The 16,528-nt window shown below is 39.1% G+C and overlaps 2 protein-coding genes across 6 annotated transcripts in view; both read left to right on the top strand.

Annotated features, from left to right (window-relative positions):
- The first annotated feature begins 5,807 nt into the window (after positions 1-5,807).
- On the top strand, positions 5,808-15,848 carry LOC105924727 (zinc finger protein OZF). Of its 3 annotated transcripts, none has more exons than XM_036131932.1 (2): positions 5,808-5,930; positions 13,227-15,848. In XM_036131932.1, exon 2 carries the CDS (start codon positions 13,321-13,323, stop codon positions 14,644-14,646), a length of 1,326 nt encoding a protein of 441 aa, XP_035987825.1. In that variant the 5' UTR covers positions 5,808-5,930; positions 13,227-13,320; the 3' UTR covers positions 14,647-15,848. The 3 variants fall into 3 exon arrangements, with proteins under 3 accessions (XP_035987825.1, XP_035987823.1, XP_035987824.1); XM_036131930.1 differs by having other exon boundaries at positions 5,813-5,930; positions 13,216-15,848; XM_036131931.1 differs by having other exon boundaries at positions 5,815-5,930; positions 13,246-15,848.
- Positions 5,830-16,528, top strand: part of LOC118560603 (zinc finger protein 260-like) — a 35,872-nt gene continuing 25,173 nt past the window's right edge. For 2 of the 3 annotated variants that reach the window (XM_036131848.1, XM_036131846.1), the window contains exon 1: positions 5,845-5,930. The gene's annotated coding sequence lies outside the window, so the exon portion shown is untranslated. Of the gene's footprint in view, positions 5,931-16,528 lie in introns of all 3 variants that reach the window. The other variant, XM_036131847.1, reaches the window with a different exon arrangement.

The following is a 16,528-nucleotide window of genomic DNA, read 5'->3' as shown; positions in this document are numbered from 1 at the left end:
TCCTGCTGCTGCTATGTCTCCATCTTTCTGAGCACTTTCTTCATATCACCCGAACTCTGAAAACCATGGATCTGGTAAACTGGTCTCTCAATGCTATTGATCAAATTTTTTCGACGGGTAGGCAGCATAAAGGGGACCCGTCCGGTCCTGATTTGACTCATCTCGTGGGATACACCCTACATTCCTGGATAGAAAATGGTGTGTCTTTTGACTTTTTCATTCCTGGACGTGGAAACGTTTTTATGTTTGGATCCATGATAGTTGGATTTCTACTTATTGGATTTGGTGAATTTTGATGTATCAGCAAATACAGCGGATGTTGGTAGCCATTTGGCCTTGATCAGGCTACTGACTGCATATGATGCGCTCACTAAGGCGGTGAACAAACAGACCTGGATGTTGTAGGAGCAGAGCCGAAAAGCTGGATGTGCTGGAACCCAGAATGGCTTCGTTGGTTGAACTCAAGGGGAGATGGGATAAAATCTGGAAATGAAACGCAGAAAAGCCCAAGAATTGTCTCATAACAAATTAAGTATTTGATTATATCTTCCCCATCTAGTCACTCCTGGATTGTTATGGCGAGAGAGCTCAGAACTACCTCCCCCGCTCCCTCCTCCCCCGCTGACATCTGCGGATGCTTTCTGAACTGTTGGCCTGTTGATAACATCAAGGACAATGGCCTCTGCAGATTGTTCATGGAAATATAAAAACTTCACCCCAAATAGACACACATAAATGATGCTCACAACAACAGATGAACTTACACGTGACTAGTCTCTAATGTTTTAGCTTTCTGCTTTTATGTGTCTCGTCTTATTTGTGTTTCCTCATGCAAGAGGTTTTTTGTGTGAGATATCTCACACTGTACCAGGATTGGATGTGTTTTATTTGTCATTTTTTTTCTTTCCTCTTCTCCTTTATTGTGTCATTTATCTTTCCACAGATTTAAGGGCAGCGCCCTGTGGGCACTGTGTAAACAGTGTCCTTTGTAGCATGGCTTTAGTAAATAATCACCCCCCCCCCCCCCCCCCCCGAAATGTTTGTGATGTATGTGATGGCGGTTGTACTGAAACAGCAATTTCCCTCTGGGATTATTAAAGTATTTCTGATTCTGATCAGAGAAATGCGTTCAGTTAAATTTCTCCCCTGTTCTGAAGCATCCCCTGCTGCTGCCTTTTTATTTTCCGGGCTTAAGGAAGGGGGAGAAATACTTCAATGTGACTTTTGACCTTACAAACTAGCAGTTCAGGTATGCAGAACAACCTTTAGAATTAAGGAATCAGTGAACAGGAAGAGTATCAACAGATGGCTGGGTGCATTTCATCACAGATAAGATAGAGCTCGCAAATTTATGGTGAGGCTGTGTGAATGGAATTGTAAACAATAATACTTAATTTCCATCATTACTAAATGAAAAAACGGTGGTGATGAAGTTCCAGCACTTTATTGAGAAACAGAGCAGAGATCACATAGGTGGAAAGTAAATCGCACCCCACGGTCTCGCTGCAGTCTGCCCCGTCTCTGCCAGTCTCGCTTTTCGGCTCCCCCTAATACTGCACAGTGGCCTTGGCAAGAGAAGAAACAGAGACAGACTATCCTATACAATAATCATTGCGTACAGTATTTACCCAACATTTGGTCTTGTATTCAGCAAACAGTGGATTTCATACACAGCCATGATATCTGCAGGCGTCCTATGTCCGAGTGGTGTGAGGCCATAATGACTTCAGAATAATATTTTTATAGCAGGCTGTTTCTTGCACCAGGCCTTACTCTGTAGGAGAGATATATCAGTCATCTGAAAAACACTCAATAAACTCAAACCCTAAAACCTTTTTAATTGTAATGAGAAAATACATGATAAATGCAAGAGAATAATAAAAACAATTCTAACAAGAGGTCTCACTCTTTAGATACATATTAAAATCAATGACTGTTGTAAATTAGCTAAACACAACACACAGGTTAGTTTAATCATTGAATCACAAGTTCCAACTTTTGCTTATTCATTGATTGATGGAGTTATCTACTGAACAACTATAAAAGACTTGATGATCCTCCTTGGTGTGTTATTTAATCATTAGAAATTCAGTTTGATTATTAGAGCCAGGTTTTAGGAGATTACATTTTTGTCATTCCTCTGTTCATTTGGATAAATGGTTGGGCTCCTGTGACACAAAAATATGAAATTAGATACTCTTTCGTCATAAAAATTAAACTTTTTTACAGCTGACTGGTTTTTAAGCGCTGTTTATAGTTCAGCCCACTCTGACAAAAACTATCTTCATAAAGAAAACCCCCAGATCACGATGCTGCCAACACCATGAGTCACCTCTCCTACTTCACTATAGTAAAACAAAAGAAGATGCTTTTGCCCCCCGCGGGATAGTCTTGTTCAAATCAACCGATTGTTGAAGTCATGGTTCAGGTGATAACCTTTCACATGAAAATATAATTGTTTAATTATAGTAAAAAGAATAATATTACTGATATCAGCAGCAAAATGTCGTAATGTTTGGTATTGTGTATTGTATCTGGTTATGAAAGGTGACTAACATTTTAATCTATTTAAAGATTCAGCAATCAAAAAAAAAATTAGATTAACTGATTAAACAATGCTACTGTAAAAGAAAAGCAAATATTGCTTTTATAACATTAACTATCAAACTTCATTCACATATAGTTTGTATGCCCTATCAAAAGCATGATACATGTGATGTCTGATACAAAACACAATACAGATAGTAATACAGCTGACAGGAATGGTTTTGAAAGATGACTCACAATTTATTCGGCTTTCATGCATTTTCAACAGATGTTTTAATTTTTTTTATTTTCTTCACCGGAAAGCAACATGCAATGTAAAGTGACCATCCGTCCGTCTTCTTCCGGTTATCCGGGGTCGGGTTGTGGGGGTAGCAGCTTCAGTAGGGAGGCCCAGACGTCCCTCTCCCCGGCCACTTGGGCCAGCTCCTCAGGAGGAATCCCAAGGCGTTCCCAGGCCAGCCGAGAGACATAGTCCCTCCAGCGTGTCCTGGGTCTTCCCCTGGGCCTCCTCCCGGTGGGACGTGCCCGGAACACCTCTCCAGGGAGGCGTCCAGGAGGCATCCTAACCAGATGCCCGAGCCACCTCAACTGGCTCCTCTGGACGTGGAGCAGCAGCGGCTCTACTCTGAGTCCTCCCCGGATGACTGAGCTCCTCACCCTATCTCTAAGGGAGAGCCCAGACACACTACGGAGAAAACTCATTTCAGCCGCTTGTATCCGGGATCTCGTTCTTTCAGTCACGACCCAAAGCTCGTGACCATAGATGAGGGTAGGAACGTAGATCGGTAAATCGAGAGCTTTGCCTTTTGGCTCAGCTCTCTCTTCACCACAACGGATCGGTACAGCGCCCGCTTCACAGCAGACGCTGCACCAATCCGCCTGTCGATCTCCCGCTCCATCTTCCCCTCATTCGTGAACAAGACCCCAAGATACTTGAACTCCTCCACTAGGGGCAGCACATCCTCCCCAACCCGGAGGAGGCACTCTACCCTTTTCCGGTTCAAGACCATGGTCTCGGATTTGGAGGCACTGATTTTCATCCCGGCCGCTTCGCATTCGGCTGCGAACCGCTCCAGCGAGAGCTGTAGATCACACCCTGATGAAGCCAATAGGACCACGTCATCCGCGAATAGCAGAGACGCAATCCTAAGGCCACCAAAAGGGATCCCCTCAACACCTTGGCTGCGCCTAGAAATTCTGTCCATAAAAGTTATGAACAGAATCGGTGACAAAGGGCAACCTTGGCGGAGTCCAACTCTCACCGGAAACGAGTCCGACTTACTGCCGGCAATGCGGACCAGACTCTGACACCGGTCGTACAGAGACCTGACAGCCCTCATTAAAGGGCCCGGTACTCCATACTCCCGGAGTACCCCCCACAGGATCCCCCGGGGGACACGGTCTAAATGCCTTCTCCAGATCCACAAAGCACATGTAGACTGGTTGGGCAAACTCCCATGCCCCCTTTCCAGGTTCCTGCTGAGGGTGTAGAGCTGGTCCAGTGTTCCACGGCTAGGACGAAAACCACACTGCTCTTCCTGAATCCGAGATTTGACTATCCGACGGACCCTCCTTTCCAGAACCCCCGAATAGACCTTACCAGGGAGGCTTAAGAGTGTGATTCCTCTATAGTTGGAACACACCCTTCGGTCCCCCTTTTTAAATAGGGGGACCACCACCCAAGTCTGCCAATCCAGGGGAACTGCCCCGTTGTCCACGCAATGCTGCAGAGCTGCATTAACCAACACAGCCCCACAACATCCAGAGCCTTAAGGTACTCAGGACGAATCTCATCCACCCCCGGGGCCTTGCCACCGAGGAGCTTTTTAACCTCGGCAACCTCAGCACCAGAGATGAGAAAACCCAACCCAGAGTCCTCAGGCTCTGCTTCCTAAATGGTGATCATAGTTAATAACAGTGAAAAAGTTTTATTTACTTATCAAACGGGAAATATTTGCTTGTGAGTCGGCAAGCAAAGCTCCTTCTTCATTGTTTTTTTGCTGCGTCAGCTTCTTCTTCTTCTACTTTTATGTATAAAGACAAACTATTGTGACTTCGGTTGTAGTTTTATATTTCCGTTGCGGGTTTTGTATTTGTGTTTCGGGTTTTGTATTTGTGTTGCGGCTTGCGGCTTTTGTATTAGTGTTGACACCTCTGGGCCACCATAGTACAAGAACAAGTGATGGACTTTCAGTTTATACAGGAGAGATGATTGCCATATTATTAGCTATTCAATGGGTTGAAGAAGTTAAGCTATTAAGTTTAGAGATATGTTCAGATTCTATTTCATCCTTAATTAGTTTGAAGTATAACCATTCAGAAAGCAGGCCAGATATTTTAATAGAAATTCACAGACACTACACAGAAAAAAATATGATGGGTTTAAAGATAAATTTTGTATGCATACCAGCGCATTATGGAGTTAAAGGAAATGAACAGGTAGATAGGGCAGCAAAGTTTTATTAATTTTAGTAAATCTGAAGTTAAAATGTTAAACAGAAAATGAGAGATAAATGGCAAAAGGAATGGGGAAAATGAAAAAAAGGGCATTGGTTTTATAAAATTCAAAAGAAAACTGGAGAAATGAGAAGAACAGGAAGAACAAGAAGAGAATAAACAATTAATATCTCCTTTGAGATTTGGGCATACTGGATTAAATAATACTGTTTATTTTAGGGAAACATAGGAATGGTAAATGTGAATACTGTAGAGTAGATGAAACAATTGAACATGTCATACTGTAGTGTAAATGTTAGAAGAGGCAGCAATTCAATCTACATTTAAGTAAAGTAAAAGTTAAATTAGATTTATTTGAATTATTCAGAAGTGATCCAGAAAGTAATAGTTACAGGATAATATTTCGATATCTAAAAATAACACAATTGTATAACAGAATTTAAGTCCTGAAGGTTATTCTGATCCACACTCCATTCCAGTAGATGGCGGAAATTGGTCTATTTGTTGTTGCCAACCGCCAAAGATTTTGAAGAAGAAGAAGAAGAAGAAGAAGAAGAAGAAGTCGAAGTCGAAGTCGCTCATTCATAGTTCAGTGTTGTTCAACTTTAAATGTGGCCAAAAGCCTTAGACTTGTCTTGTGAGGCCTTAAGCTGCCAACCAGAGAACTGGGTAAGAGACAAAGCTAAAGCCTCCTAGACTCTGACAGCATGTGCAGCTCGTCTTAACCGCTATTTGTCTCCGTTTTAGAAGAAGCGACAGCCTGCGAGGGAGCAGTTAGCATCAGAGCTAACTGAGAAGCTAACGGCCAGAGAAGTTTCCTGTTAGAGGAAAAGGGAAAAAGTGACTTCTCATTGAGAACACTGGACACTTATTGGACTCTGGGCTGTTTGGAGGCTTTTCTCCGAGGAACAAAAGCGAGTCTGACGGTAAGAAGATGAACTTAACAACAATTTAACCAGACCTCTCAGCTTTTAATGAAAACTAAGAGATTATGTTAATTTTCGCCAGTGGGGGAGTGAAACACATGAATGTTATTGTTCAGTTAGTGGGTTAAAACTGATATAATAATCATAATAATAAGGTTAAAAGATAAACATTTCCGAAAAACAAAGAGTGCAAAGATGTAACCACACTTTCTCTGTCGTTGCACAAAACTCTGGATTCAAGTAGCTTAAGAAAAACCTCCAGCAGAACCAGGTTCAGTATGAACGGTCATCTTCCTCGACCGACTGGGGTTACAGAAGACAGAGCAAAGACACAACAAGAGCAACAAACAAGCACAGAAGCACACATTGATCCAGTAATCTGTTCTACATTAGATGGTAGTAGCGGGTGATCTGTCTTCCCTGGATGATGTCACAGTTAACAGAACGCCAGACCAGGTGTACCTACTATGAAGACAAAAAATGACATAGAACAAAAAGTTAAAAGCTGAGATAACAACAAACAATGCAAGCGTTCACAAACACACATTTTAACCACAGTGTTCCCTTTAAAAAAAAAAGCATTAAAAGATTTAAAAGAAAATAAAAAATAAAACAGAATTTTTCTCTGCCAAAATTTAAATCAAAACTGGATTTAATAGTAGTAAATAGTAATCATCTTTATTGTCAATGAAACATACATAGAAACAAACATTACAACGAAATGTGTTCTCTGCTTTTAACCCATCACCCTTGGGGAGCAGTGGGCTGCCATGTGCGGCGCCCGGGGAGCGTTCTGGGGTTAAGGGTCTTGCTCAGGGACCCAGAGTGCAGGCGCTGGGGATCGAACCGGGTACTTGCATCCTTCTCTGAGTGCAATCGCGCTGCTCTAACCACTAGGCCAACACTCCCCAGCAGAAGTCAATGCCATCATCTTTTCTGTTTGTCCCCAGGATCAGCCCTCATGTCACTGCAGCAACATTTGGTACTCACTCGCATCTGAGAATGTCTAAAAAGAGAGTAAAATCTCTCTGTTAGCACATTCCAATTATATTCATACATATCATACTTGACGGTAGAAAGGAGTTTATTACAGCCTGTTAAACATATACACAAAATTGTGAGAATAACATTAAAGCAAAGAGAGCTCTGGTATCAGAAAAGTATCGGTATCTCACAGAGGGGGGTGAGAACAGGAACAAAACTCTGAGCAATCCTGCCCTTCTTCAAATAACAGGATTGGTTGGAGTTTTTACAGTGCTGCGGCTTTAACAAAGATCTAATTTTTAACCTCTTTTTTTCTGAATACATAATTTACTCATAACAAACAGTGTTTCTGAACAGGATTACCAACTATAGCTTTAAGCCTGAAAGTCAAGCACAAAAATCAGAGATAACAAAAGTTTCTGTTTAATGTTTAACAACATTTTAAAAGTGAAAGATATCCAGGATTATGTAGATTTTAATGTCTAATGCAGAGATCAAAACTACAATTCAGGAGCCATAAGTGTGTTTTTGAGGTATTTGGAGTTGAGGTCTATCTTGTAGGGCTGGGGCGGTACCAGCCCTGATAATCAATGGGGTGTAGTGGGAAATAACAACTGATTCTTATTGAATAAATAACTTATTGAATAAAGGGAAACATTAATATCAAGTTCCAGCACTTATTGAGAACCAGAGCAGAGACAAAGTAATCACACCCCTGTCTGCTCCCACAGCCCTGGTCTCCTCTGAATCTGCCCTACCTCCTCTTCCTCTCACTCTGTTATATCGGCTAACGTAATACAAACACCTCAAACCCAAACATTTACAGTGTCACACAGAAAATATGCAAGCGTTGACCTTGATTAACCAGAGGAGGGTGAAACCATCTTCTGTCTGAGTGCAGCTGCTTACATGTTTTTGAAGATTTTAGGACCCCAAGCTTTAAACCAGTTATGAAGCGTCCGTTAGTTTGACTAAACTTTATATATATATATATATATATATATATATATATATATATATATATATATATATATATATATATATATATATATATATATATATATATATATATATATATATATATATATAGCAAAATATGAACAAATAAATATACCACCGCATTTTTATTTTTTTTCACATGTAAGAGAAAATCGGAAAAGATTCTGATAACATTTCAAGCGCCCTTCAACCCGGAAGTCGTGACGTCATTTCGTGAACGTTCATCTAAATATGGCAGATTACTGCACTACATGCGTTAGCGAAAACGAGAAATCTGAAAGCAAAATTTCGACTTCAACCAAGCGATTTCTACCAGGTGACCATTCTGATGTATCGGAGGAAGAATATTTGTGTTTCGAGCCTCACATGTTCGACCCAGACGTTTCAGATGAAGACAAGGCAGCGGATGAACAACAGCGAGTCGGACAATGAGTGGAGATTGCACGTCGGGAGATTAGATGAATGGTAGGACAAGTTTTTTCTTTTAACTACGCAGTTCAAATATTTTTTTGTATGTTGACATCATTTTCTTTTAGGCATCATAGATATTTAATGGCTAAATTGCCGGTGTTGTGCGACATTCAGTTCCCCTGTGAAAATCGGTCCCCCAACCCCTCCCCCCCTTTGTCGGGTGCGCGCATTGCAGCTGTTTTTAGGGCGCTTATAATTGATTTTCCGGTAAAACAACGCATATAATCATGTCAAGGTTATAACATTCAGTTTAATCGGCAGCTGTTTACAAAATTATAAAACAAAAATAAATAAACAAGGTTTTCTTGCGCTGTTTTGTGTTATTTTAAACGCCAAGAGAATTGGTCTTTTTCCAACTTTTGTCACTTTTATTGAGCAGACGTGACAAACAAATTTCTCCACTGTGAGATCAATAAAGTCTATCTTATCTTAAATGAAGAGATGAGGACAAAATTTATCACTAAAAAGAATGAGCAGTTATTCACAACTCAAAATGAATTTATGCCATGGCCTAGTTAGGCTTAATGATAAGGTGCTACTTATCATAAAGAATCACTTGACAACAATTTATAAACAGTATCGGTACATATATTTAGCCTACCTACATACTAGCATAACAAAAGTCAAAAATAACAATATATCAAAAATATACACTGAGTAATATTGAGGCCTAAAGATTTCCTTAATGTAAATCCATTTTCAACTTACCATAAATGCCTTAATAGTGAATTTAGCAAATCAGTTATGGTGTGTAATTCATATACAAATATACAATTAATCGATCTTATTTTTTAGGTGTTCCTCTTCTCACTGCCTATAATGGATTCTGTGAGAGAGTGCATCTGTTGCCAGGAAATGGGTTTGGTTCTAGCTAAAATGGAAGAAGCCTAAGAGGAGATGGATGGAGAAATCCCTGACACAGACCATCCTGGCATGGAAGCGGTGTGTCTGAATGTTTGGACATTGCAGGTCGCTTGGTCCCAATACAAACAACAGCATAGAGGCAAAGCATTTGAGGGACCCACCCACGCAAAGTATAGGCATATAGCCTATAGACAGTTTGTGAGATGGTGTTGGGACTATTTAGGCAAAGATACCAGGGCTGTGATACCCTCGTGTGCAGTCAGCTGTATAAGGGCCCACTTCCCACCCCCAGGACATGAAGATGACTTTACCTTTAGAGCTCACCTGTTGGCAGTTAAAAAAAATACCCAAGCTGAAAGAATAAAATCTACATGTATGTAAACAAAATTGTTGTGGTTATTATGTAATATAAGCAATTACTAATAAAATGATTTCATGGTCTTTTTGAAAATCGACTGAATGAGAGATTGATGGCATCATCTTTTGTTGATTTCACAAATGAACTTTTCAGTGATGGGGGCTCTTATGCTGCATTAACCTGCTTAGTTTTTATTTTCTCCAGCTCTGCTAGCAGCATCTCGAAACAGTCGTCTACATAGTCTGAAACAAAAAGCAGCAGTGAGTAAAATTTCTCATACATTTTTTTTTGATTGCTGGGGTGAATTTACACACAAGTGAATAAACAGATACAGGCAAGTAAGAGACAACACCAGGGCAGTCAAAAGTAGCCGGTCATCGGCGGCAAATCGCCGTCTATAGCAGCTCTTGCCGCCGCCTACATTTCCCCGATTATATAATGGAGCGGTATTTGTGCCTTCTGGTTGGGTGCGAGCAGACCCTGGACTGGAAGCTGTCTTTTTTTGTTCTTTTTTTTTTACCTCGGAGTGGCCATCGTCCTTTTAGTACTATCTTTGATGTGTCAATCATACAATTTAAAAAATCAAATCAACGACTGAAGGCAACATTCTAGCCAATCGCAGCTGGAGAGGGGAGGGACACTGAGTCATAGCCTTTAGTCGCCGCCGCGGTTCGGCTGTGGTCACCGTCGGTGTCGGTAGAGCGGGATGGAAATTTGGTCTGATTACCAAACAATTACAAGAAGTGACAACGAAGCGGAGAGCGAGCTGGAAGGAGCACTATTAATTTCTGTTTGAAATACCAGCACTGAAGTCTAAACTGGAATAAACATTCACGCTAGGAAGGTTAGCTAGGACAGCTAGCAGGGTGAGCTAGGACAGCTAGGAGCAGAACCAAGCACTAAAACTGCCAAACTAAAGAGACTTGAGTTCCTTGCAGGTAGAAGGGAACTCTGCTTTGTTCTGCTCCTTGTTCTCATAGCTGCTGTAATTACAGAACCTGTTCTAGTCAGAATTGTTACCTCAGTCAGTGTTCAGCCTGACACCAGCGCTCATGTTTATCAGTGTGTAGCTTATGCTGGACTTTTGAGTTAAGACACAGCGCTACAGGTTACCCTATGTCACTGTTAGTTTCCAGTAACCCAAACCAGCATAAAACCTGCCCTACTTAAAAGAAAAAACAAGCCCAAATCTCAAACTCTCTCATGTTAAAAGCACAGAACTATTAAACACATAAGAACATGCCATTAGCACACAACTGCGCTGAAGCAAAGGAAAAAAAAACTGCGCATATGGGCTCCAAACAAAATAACACACAAGATCTCTTTAACAATCAGGATATATCACCCAGAAAAAATAAATTATAAATAGCTTCCCAACACGAGTTGTAAATCTTCCTTAATATAAACTTAATTTCTCTCAGTATAGCTCAATAAACATTTCTCTTACACGCAGTCATGAAATATTTTTAAGTTGATAAGAAGAACTCAACCCCTCTTGGGCGTTTACATTGACCAAACACTCGATTAACCATTATTCTTTTCTTGTTTTATTATAATCAATATAGTTATAATCAATATTATTCATTATAACTATTATTCATTGATGTCAGATGGACAGATTCAACTTATTTAAAAAATAAATGACTATTTTGATATATTTTGTTAGTAATTCTTTCTAAAAGCACAACAAATGTTATAAAAAGCTTCCTAATTTTTTTACAATCTGCCCACAAGCTATTTTTTCCCAGCTCAATGTGTTCAAAAGCCTAATTGGTTGGAAACCTGCCTAATTTGGCAACACCGACTACACTATTGCTATTTGTTTAATTACAGTAGTCAGAGAGCCACTGTTCGGCCTGAAGCATATATATATATATATATATATATATATATATATATATATATATATATATATATATATATATATATAATCTTCCTACCTGATAGTGTGTAGCCTGCTACTGTAAAAACAGTTTGACTGCCCTGCAACACACATGTAGACATAGATACATGAAAATAAAAAGACAAAGAGTGAAGCAACTAATATAGCAGTGGTGATTCCTGACAAAGATTATTTCAAAACGAACATCTAATTATCTCAGTATATATGCAGTAGAAATATGTGCTATATTATTAGCTTGAGAATGGGTGGTGGATACTAATATAAATAAAATAATTTGTAGTGATTATCTGCATTGAGTATTCAAAAGGGATGTACAAATCATCAAAATATATTATGAGGTTTTTGCTGTTTATCATAGAATATGTGAACAAAATAAAAATGTACTATTATTTTGGACTCCTGCTCATAGGTATTTTGGGTAATGAAAGAGCAGATAGGTTGGCTAAGGAGGCTATTAAAAAAGAATATATTGATATGCCAGTAAAGTTTTCCAAATCTCAAGGCAAAAGTATAGTTTGGAGAGAAAGCAAGAAGATATGGAAAAGTAGGTGGGATAATGAAATAAATGGAAGGCACTTGTATAGGATACAAAATACAGTTGATGTAGTAAGGATTAGAGGAATAAATAGGAGGGAGGAAATAATTATAAATGGAATAAGAACCGGTCACAGCTTTTTTTTAAATGGAACTCTTTGTAAAATGGGGAAACATCTTACTGGTTTTTGTAATTGGTCTCATGATGTAGAAACAATAGAACATGTTTTTATTAATTGTAGAAGATATGTAAATCAAAGATAATTAAAAACGGAATTAGGTTTTAATAGTAATTTTAAATTTGAGAATGTGGTTTATGAGCTAAACAGTATTTAGGGGAAAAAGATTTTTAGGTTTAAAAAAATACTAGGATCAGAGAATTTGAGCAATAGATATTAGGATCCAATAGATGGCAGTAGTGCAACAATAATGGATGCAAGCTGACGTTAAAATATAAAGAATAATAATAGTGGTTGTGAAGAGCCAAAGACCCCCTTCCCCGGAGCACCAGGGCAGTCATCTCTAAAATGAGCCACAAACGGGCTCTATGTGTGTCTATTTGTGTCTTTTGGCCACACATCTTCATGGGAACAGTACATAGTGACACAACGACGAGGCATATTGTAAAAAAGCTGCGAAAGCAAAACAACGTTATCGATTTAGAACTCAGACAGTATAGCGGGTTGCCGGCTTCCAGGTTTGCGACTCAATGTATGACGTCACTGGGAAAGTCCGCCTAGCGAGATCGTTTTGATTCCATGGATTTTGTGATTGCAAAAAACGAGTGATGCGGGTAGGAGACTGGGAAAAAAAATATCAGAAGTAATAAATAGCTATGTGAACATCATCTGTGAGAAAAATCTCGCTGATCTGCCGTTTCAACGATTAATGCTTCATAACCGGTTTAATGTTTCCATTCACATGGAGGAGGGCATGTCTACCTAGACCCACATCCTCCTGGAAGATGTTTAGAGATCAAGTGTAGTGAACCATTTGACAGTAGAGTGAGTGTGGAACCTACACTTTGTAACCTTAACCTAGTTGTGTGGAGTGATTTTATCAGAACTTCAATTAAGGATGTTGATGGGAGGCAGTGACATTGTCTGGGTTTGAATGAAAGTTACACTTTACTTTGTAAATCTAATTAATTTCTTTTGTTTTTCACTCCTCAGACATTTCACAGCATCTTGTTCTCTTGGAAGGTTCTTGTTGATCAATCTGCCAGTGGCCAAGAGAGGAACTTCATTATTAACCTGAAGGAACCAAACACCAAAGACATGAAAGAGGAAGAACCAGAACCTCAAGGAATTAAAGAAGAACAGCTTGGACTCTGTATCTTTCCAGATGAAAAGCAACTTGTTAAGCAGGAGACAGAAACCTTTGTAGGGTTTTCTGCTTGTGACAAACTATTTCAAGTTGAACCTGAACAGCAACTGATGAACGTGACAATGGAGGAACCAGAACCTGTAGAGATTAAAGAGGAACATGGGGATCTCTGGAGTAATGAGGATGATGAGCAGCTTGTAGTGAAGCAGGAGGCTGGCACATTTAAGGTGACTCCTCTGGATTTAAAATATGACACAAATGAACCAGAAGAGAAAATGAACCAACTTCTCAATGCAGACTCCCCTGAAGGTGAGAAGCAACATCAGCAGGATAATAATCACGAAGAGTCAGGATCAAACACAGATACAGAGCTAAAGCGTAAAAAGAGACGAGAGAAAACCAAAGATCACAGTGATGGTTCAAAACTAAAAAGACATAAGACCATTAAACTTTGTGAAGCATGTGGTAAATGTTTCACCAAGTGTAGATGTTTGACTAATCAAATTAAAGAAAATACAGGGGAGAAATCTTTCCCATGTATGCTTTGTGGAAAAGGTTTCCCCTGGCAAAGTCATTTAAATATCCACATGAGAGCCCACACAGGGGAGAAGCCTTTTTCTTGTCCAACTTGTGCAAAAAGTTTTTCCACTAAAGGTATCCTGAGTAGGCACACAAGAACTCATACAGGGGAGAAGCCATACGCTTGTGAAATATGTGATAAATCTTTCAGTGTCAGTAGTCATTTAGCTGGTCACATTAGAACACATACTGGTGAAAAGCCGTTTTCCTGTCCAACTTGTGCAAAAGGTTTTTCCACTAAAGGTAGCCTGAGTGTTCACATAACAACTCATACGGGCGACAAGTCTTATCTTTGTAAAGTGTGCGATAAATCTTTCAGCACTGGTCGTTATTTAGCTCGTCACATGAGAACTCATACGGGCGAGAAGCCATATGCATGTGAAATGTGTGATAAATCTTTCAGCAAAGGTAGTCATTTAGCTGTTCACATGAGAACGCATACTGGTGAGAAGCCGTTTTCCTGTTTAACTTGTGCAAAAGGGTTTTCTCAAAAAGGTAGCCTGATTGAGCACATAAGAACTCATACGGGCGAGAAGCCTTATCATTGTAAAGTATGTGATAAATCTTTTACTTCCTCTAATATTAGGCTTACACATATGAGAACTCATACGGGTGAGAAGCCTTATCATTGTCAAGTGTGTGATAAAACTTTTACTTCCTCTAGTAATAGGATTAAACATATGAGAACTCACAGATGAGAAGCTGTATGCTTCTAAAGCGTGTGCTAAGTCTTTCAGAAACAGTTGTCATCTGGCTGATCACATGCTAACCTACAGGTGAGAAGCCTTTCCTGTGTCTGATGTGTAGAAAATGTTTCTTCAAACAAAGCAATCCAAGTGTCCACATGAGAATCCATGGTGATGAGAGGCCTCACTCTTGAGATACATATAAATCACTGACTAATGTTGTAAATAAGCTAAACAAAACATACAGGTCAGTTAAATCATTAAATGACAAGTTATAACTTCTGCTTATTCATGGATTGATGGAGTTATCTACTGAACACCTATTCAAGGCTTGATAATAATCCTTGGTGTGTTATTTAATCATTAGAATGAGATTTAGATTAATTTTGTCTTTCTTCTGTTGTTCATTTGAATAAATGATAGGGCTCATGTAACACTAAAAATTAAATTATATACTCAAACTTTATAAAAGTTAAACATTTTTACTCTTAAAGCTGACTGGTTTTTAGCTGTTTATAGTTCAACCCACCCTGACAAAAACTATTTTCATTAAGAAAACCCAGATCATGATGCTGCCAACACCATGTTTCACTGTGGATGTAATGTGTGTTTTAATAATGGCCGGGTTGATTTGTTTCAAACATGCCTTTTTGGAGTTCAGTTTCATCTCGGGCACCCATATTTGCTAAATTCCTGCATGAACTCAAAGTGCAACATGGTTACTGTTTGTTACCTCTTGTAACCCTGAACATTTATTATGTTCAATTGTACAGAATGTATTTGAAATTTGTAATTGTATGAATGTTAAAGGTAGAAAAGTTTAATTTTCTGTAGTCATAGCTTTCATAAAAACTCAGCTTTTGGGGCTTGTATGAGGTCTTGATGTTGTCTCACTGCTTGTAGGAGGTGATTTGACAGGGCGGCTCTTTTCGAAGTGGTCTTGGCTCAGGCAATCAGCAGCCAACTGTTCAATAAGTCACCCCTTCAAGATAACTAGCACAACACAACAGAGTGCAATTAGTGTTCTTATCCAGATCACTACTGTCATCCTTTAATTAAAACCTTTAAGCAATTTTCCAATCAGATATTCTTGTCGACGATTATTTTCATCTTAGCCTGGAAGTTCTGCAATGTTATCATTACATTTAGGTTCGCTGACATATGAATGTATAGGCAGCAGTATTTCTCAGTTTATTAAAAGCAATTTTCAAACATGTGTCTTACCTTCTAATGCCTGGCAGTTGAATGTTGTGTATCAGAATGTTATCCTTTTGATTTTATAGATGTTTCTACTTATTACTATCTAGCTAAGCTCAAAATTATTTCATTCAATAGGGTGTTAGTTTGAATAAGGACCTATATTTAGGGATCTTTGTGTGGAATCTGTTGTTAAACATTTGCTAAACTTGTTATAAATATGTTACAGCTGTGTTTTTAAAGACCAAAAACAGTAACACTTTTGAAAGGTGCAGTAATTTATAAATTTTAAAAAGTATTCTATTATCAGAAGCATTGCTACACATTTTGTCTAATTTTGAAAAGCTCAGTTGAGAAGAAAGGAAGTGGTCGAGAGCCTAAAAAGTTTACTGACCAGTGATTGGTTAATATTCAGATTGTGGGAGTAGCATACATAGAAATATATTAATGGTAGACCCTGTAGAATTGGGGCAGCGATCTTGGAAGTAGTAACTTCTCCTACTTCACTATAGTAAAACCAGAGAAGATACCTTTGCTCCCTGTGGGATAGTCTTGTTCAAATCGACGGATTGTTGAAGTCAGGGCTCAGGCGATAACCTTTCACATGTTAGATGAACATATTGTTTGTATATAGTGAAAAGAATAATATAACATTAATGTAATCAGTAGCCAAATGCCAGTAAAGGTTTGGTATTGT

This window comes from Fundulus heteroclitus, unplaced genomic scaffold (assembly GCF_011125445.2).
Source record: "Fundulus heteroclitus isolate FHET01 unplaced genomic scaffold, MU-UCD_Fhet_4.1 scaffold_46, whole genome shotgun sequence".
NCBI classification, from domain to species: domain Eukaryota; kingdom Metazoa; phylum Chordata; class Actinopteri; order Cyprinodontiformes; family Fundulidae; genus Fundulus; species Fundulus heteroclitus.
This window is presented reverse-complemented; position numbering and strand designations above follow the sequence as displayed.

Excerpts from the sequence above, each read along its gene's own strand:
- LOC105924727 (XM_036131932.1), top strand. The coding sequence starts at position 13,321 with ATGAAAGAGGAAGAACCAGAACCTCAAGGAATTAAAGAAGAACAGCTT.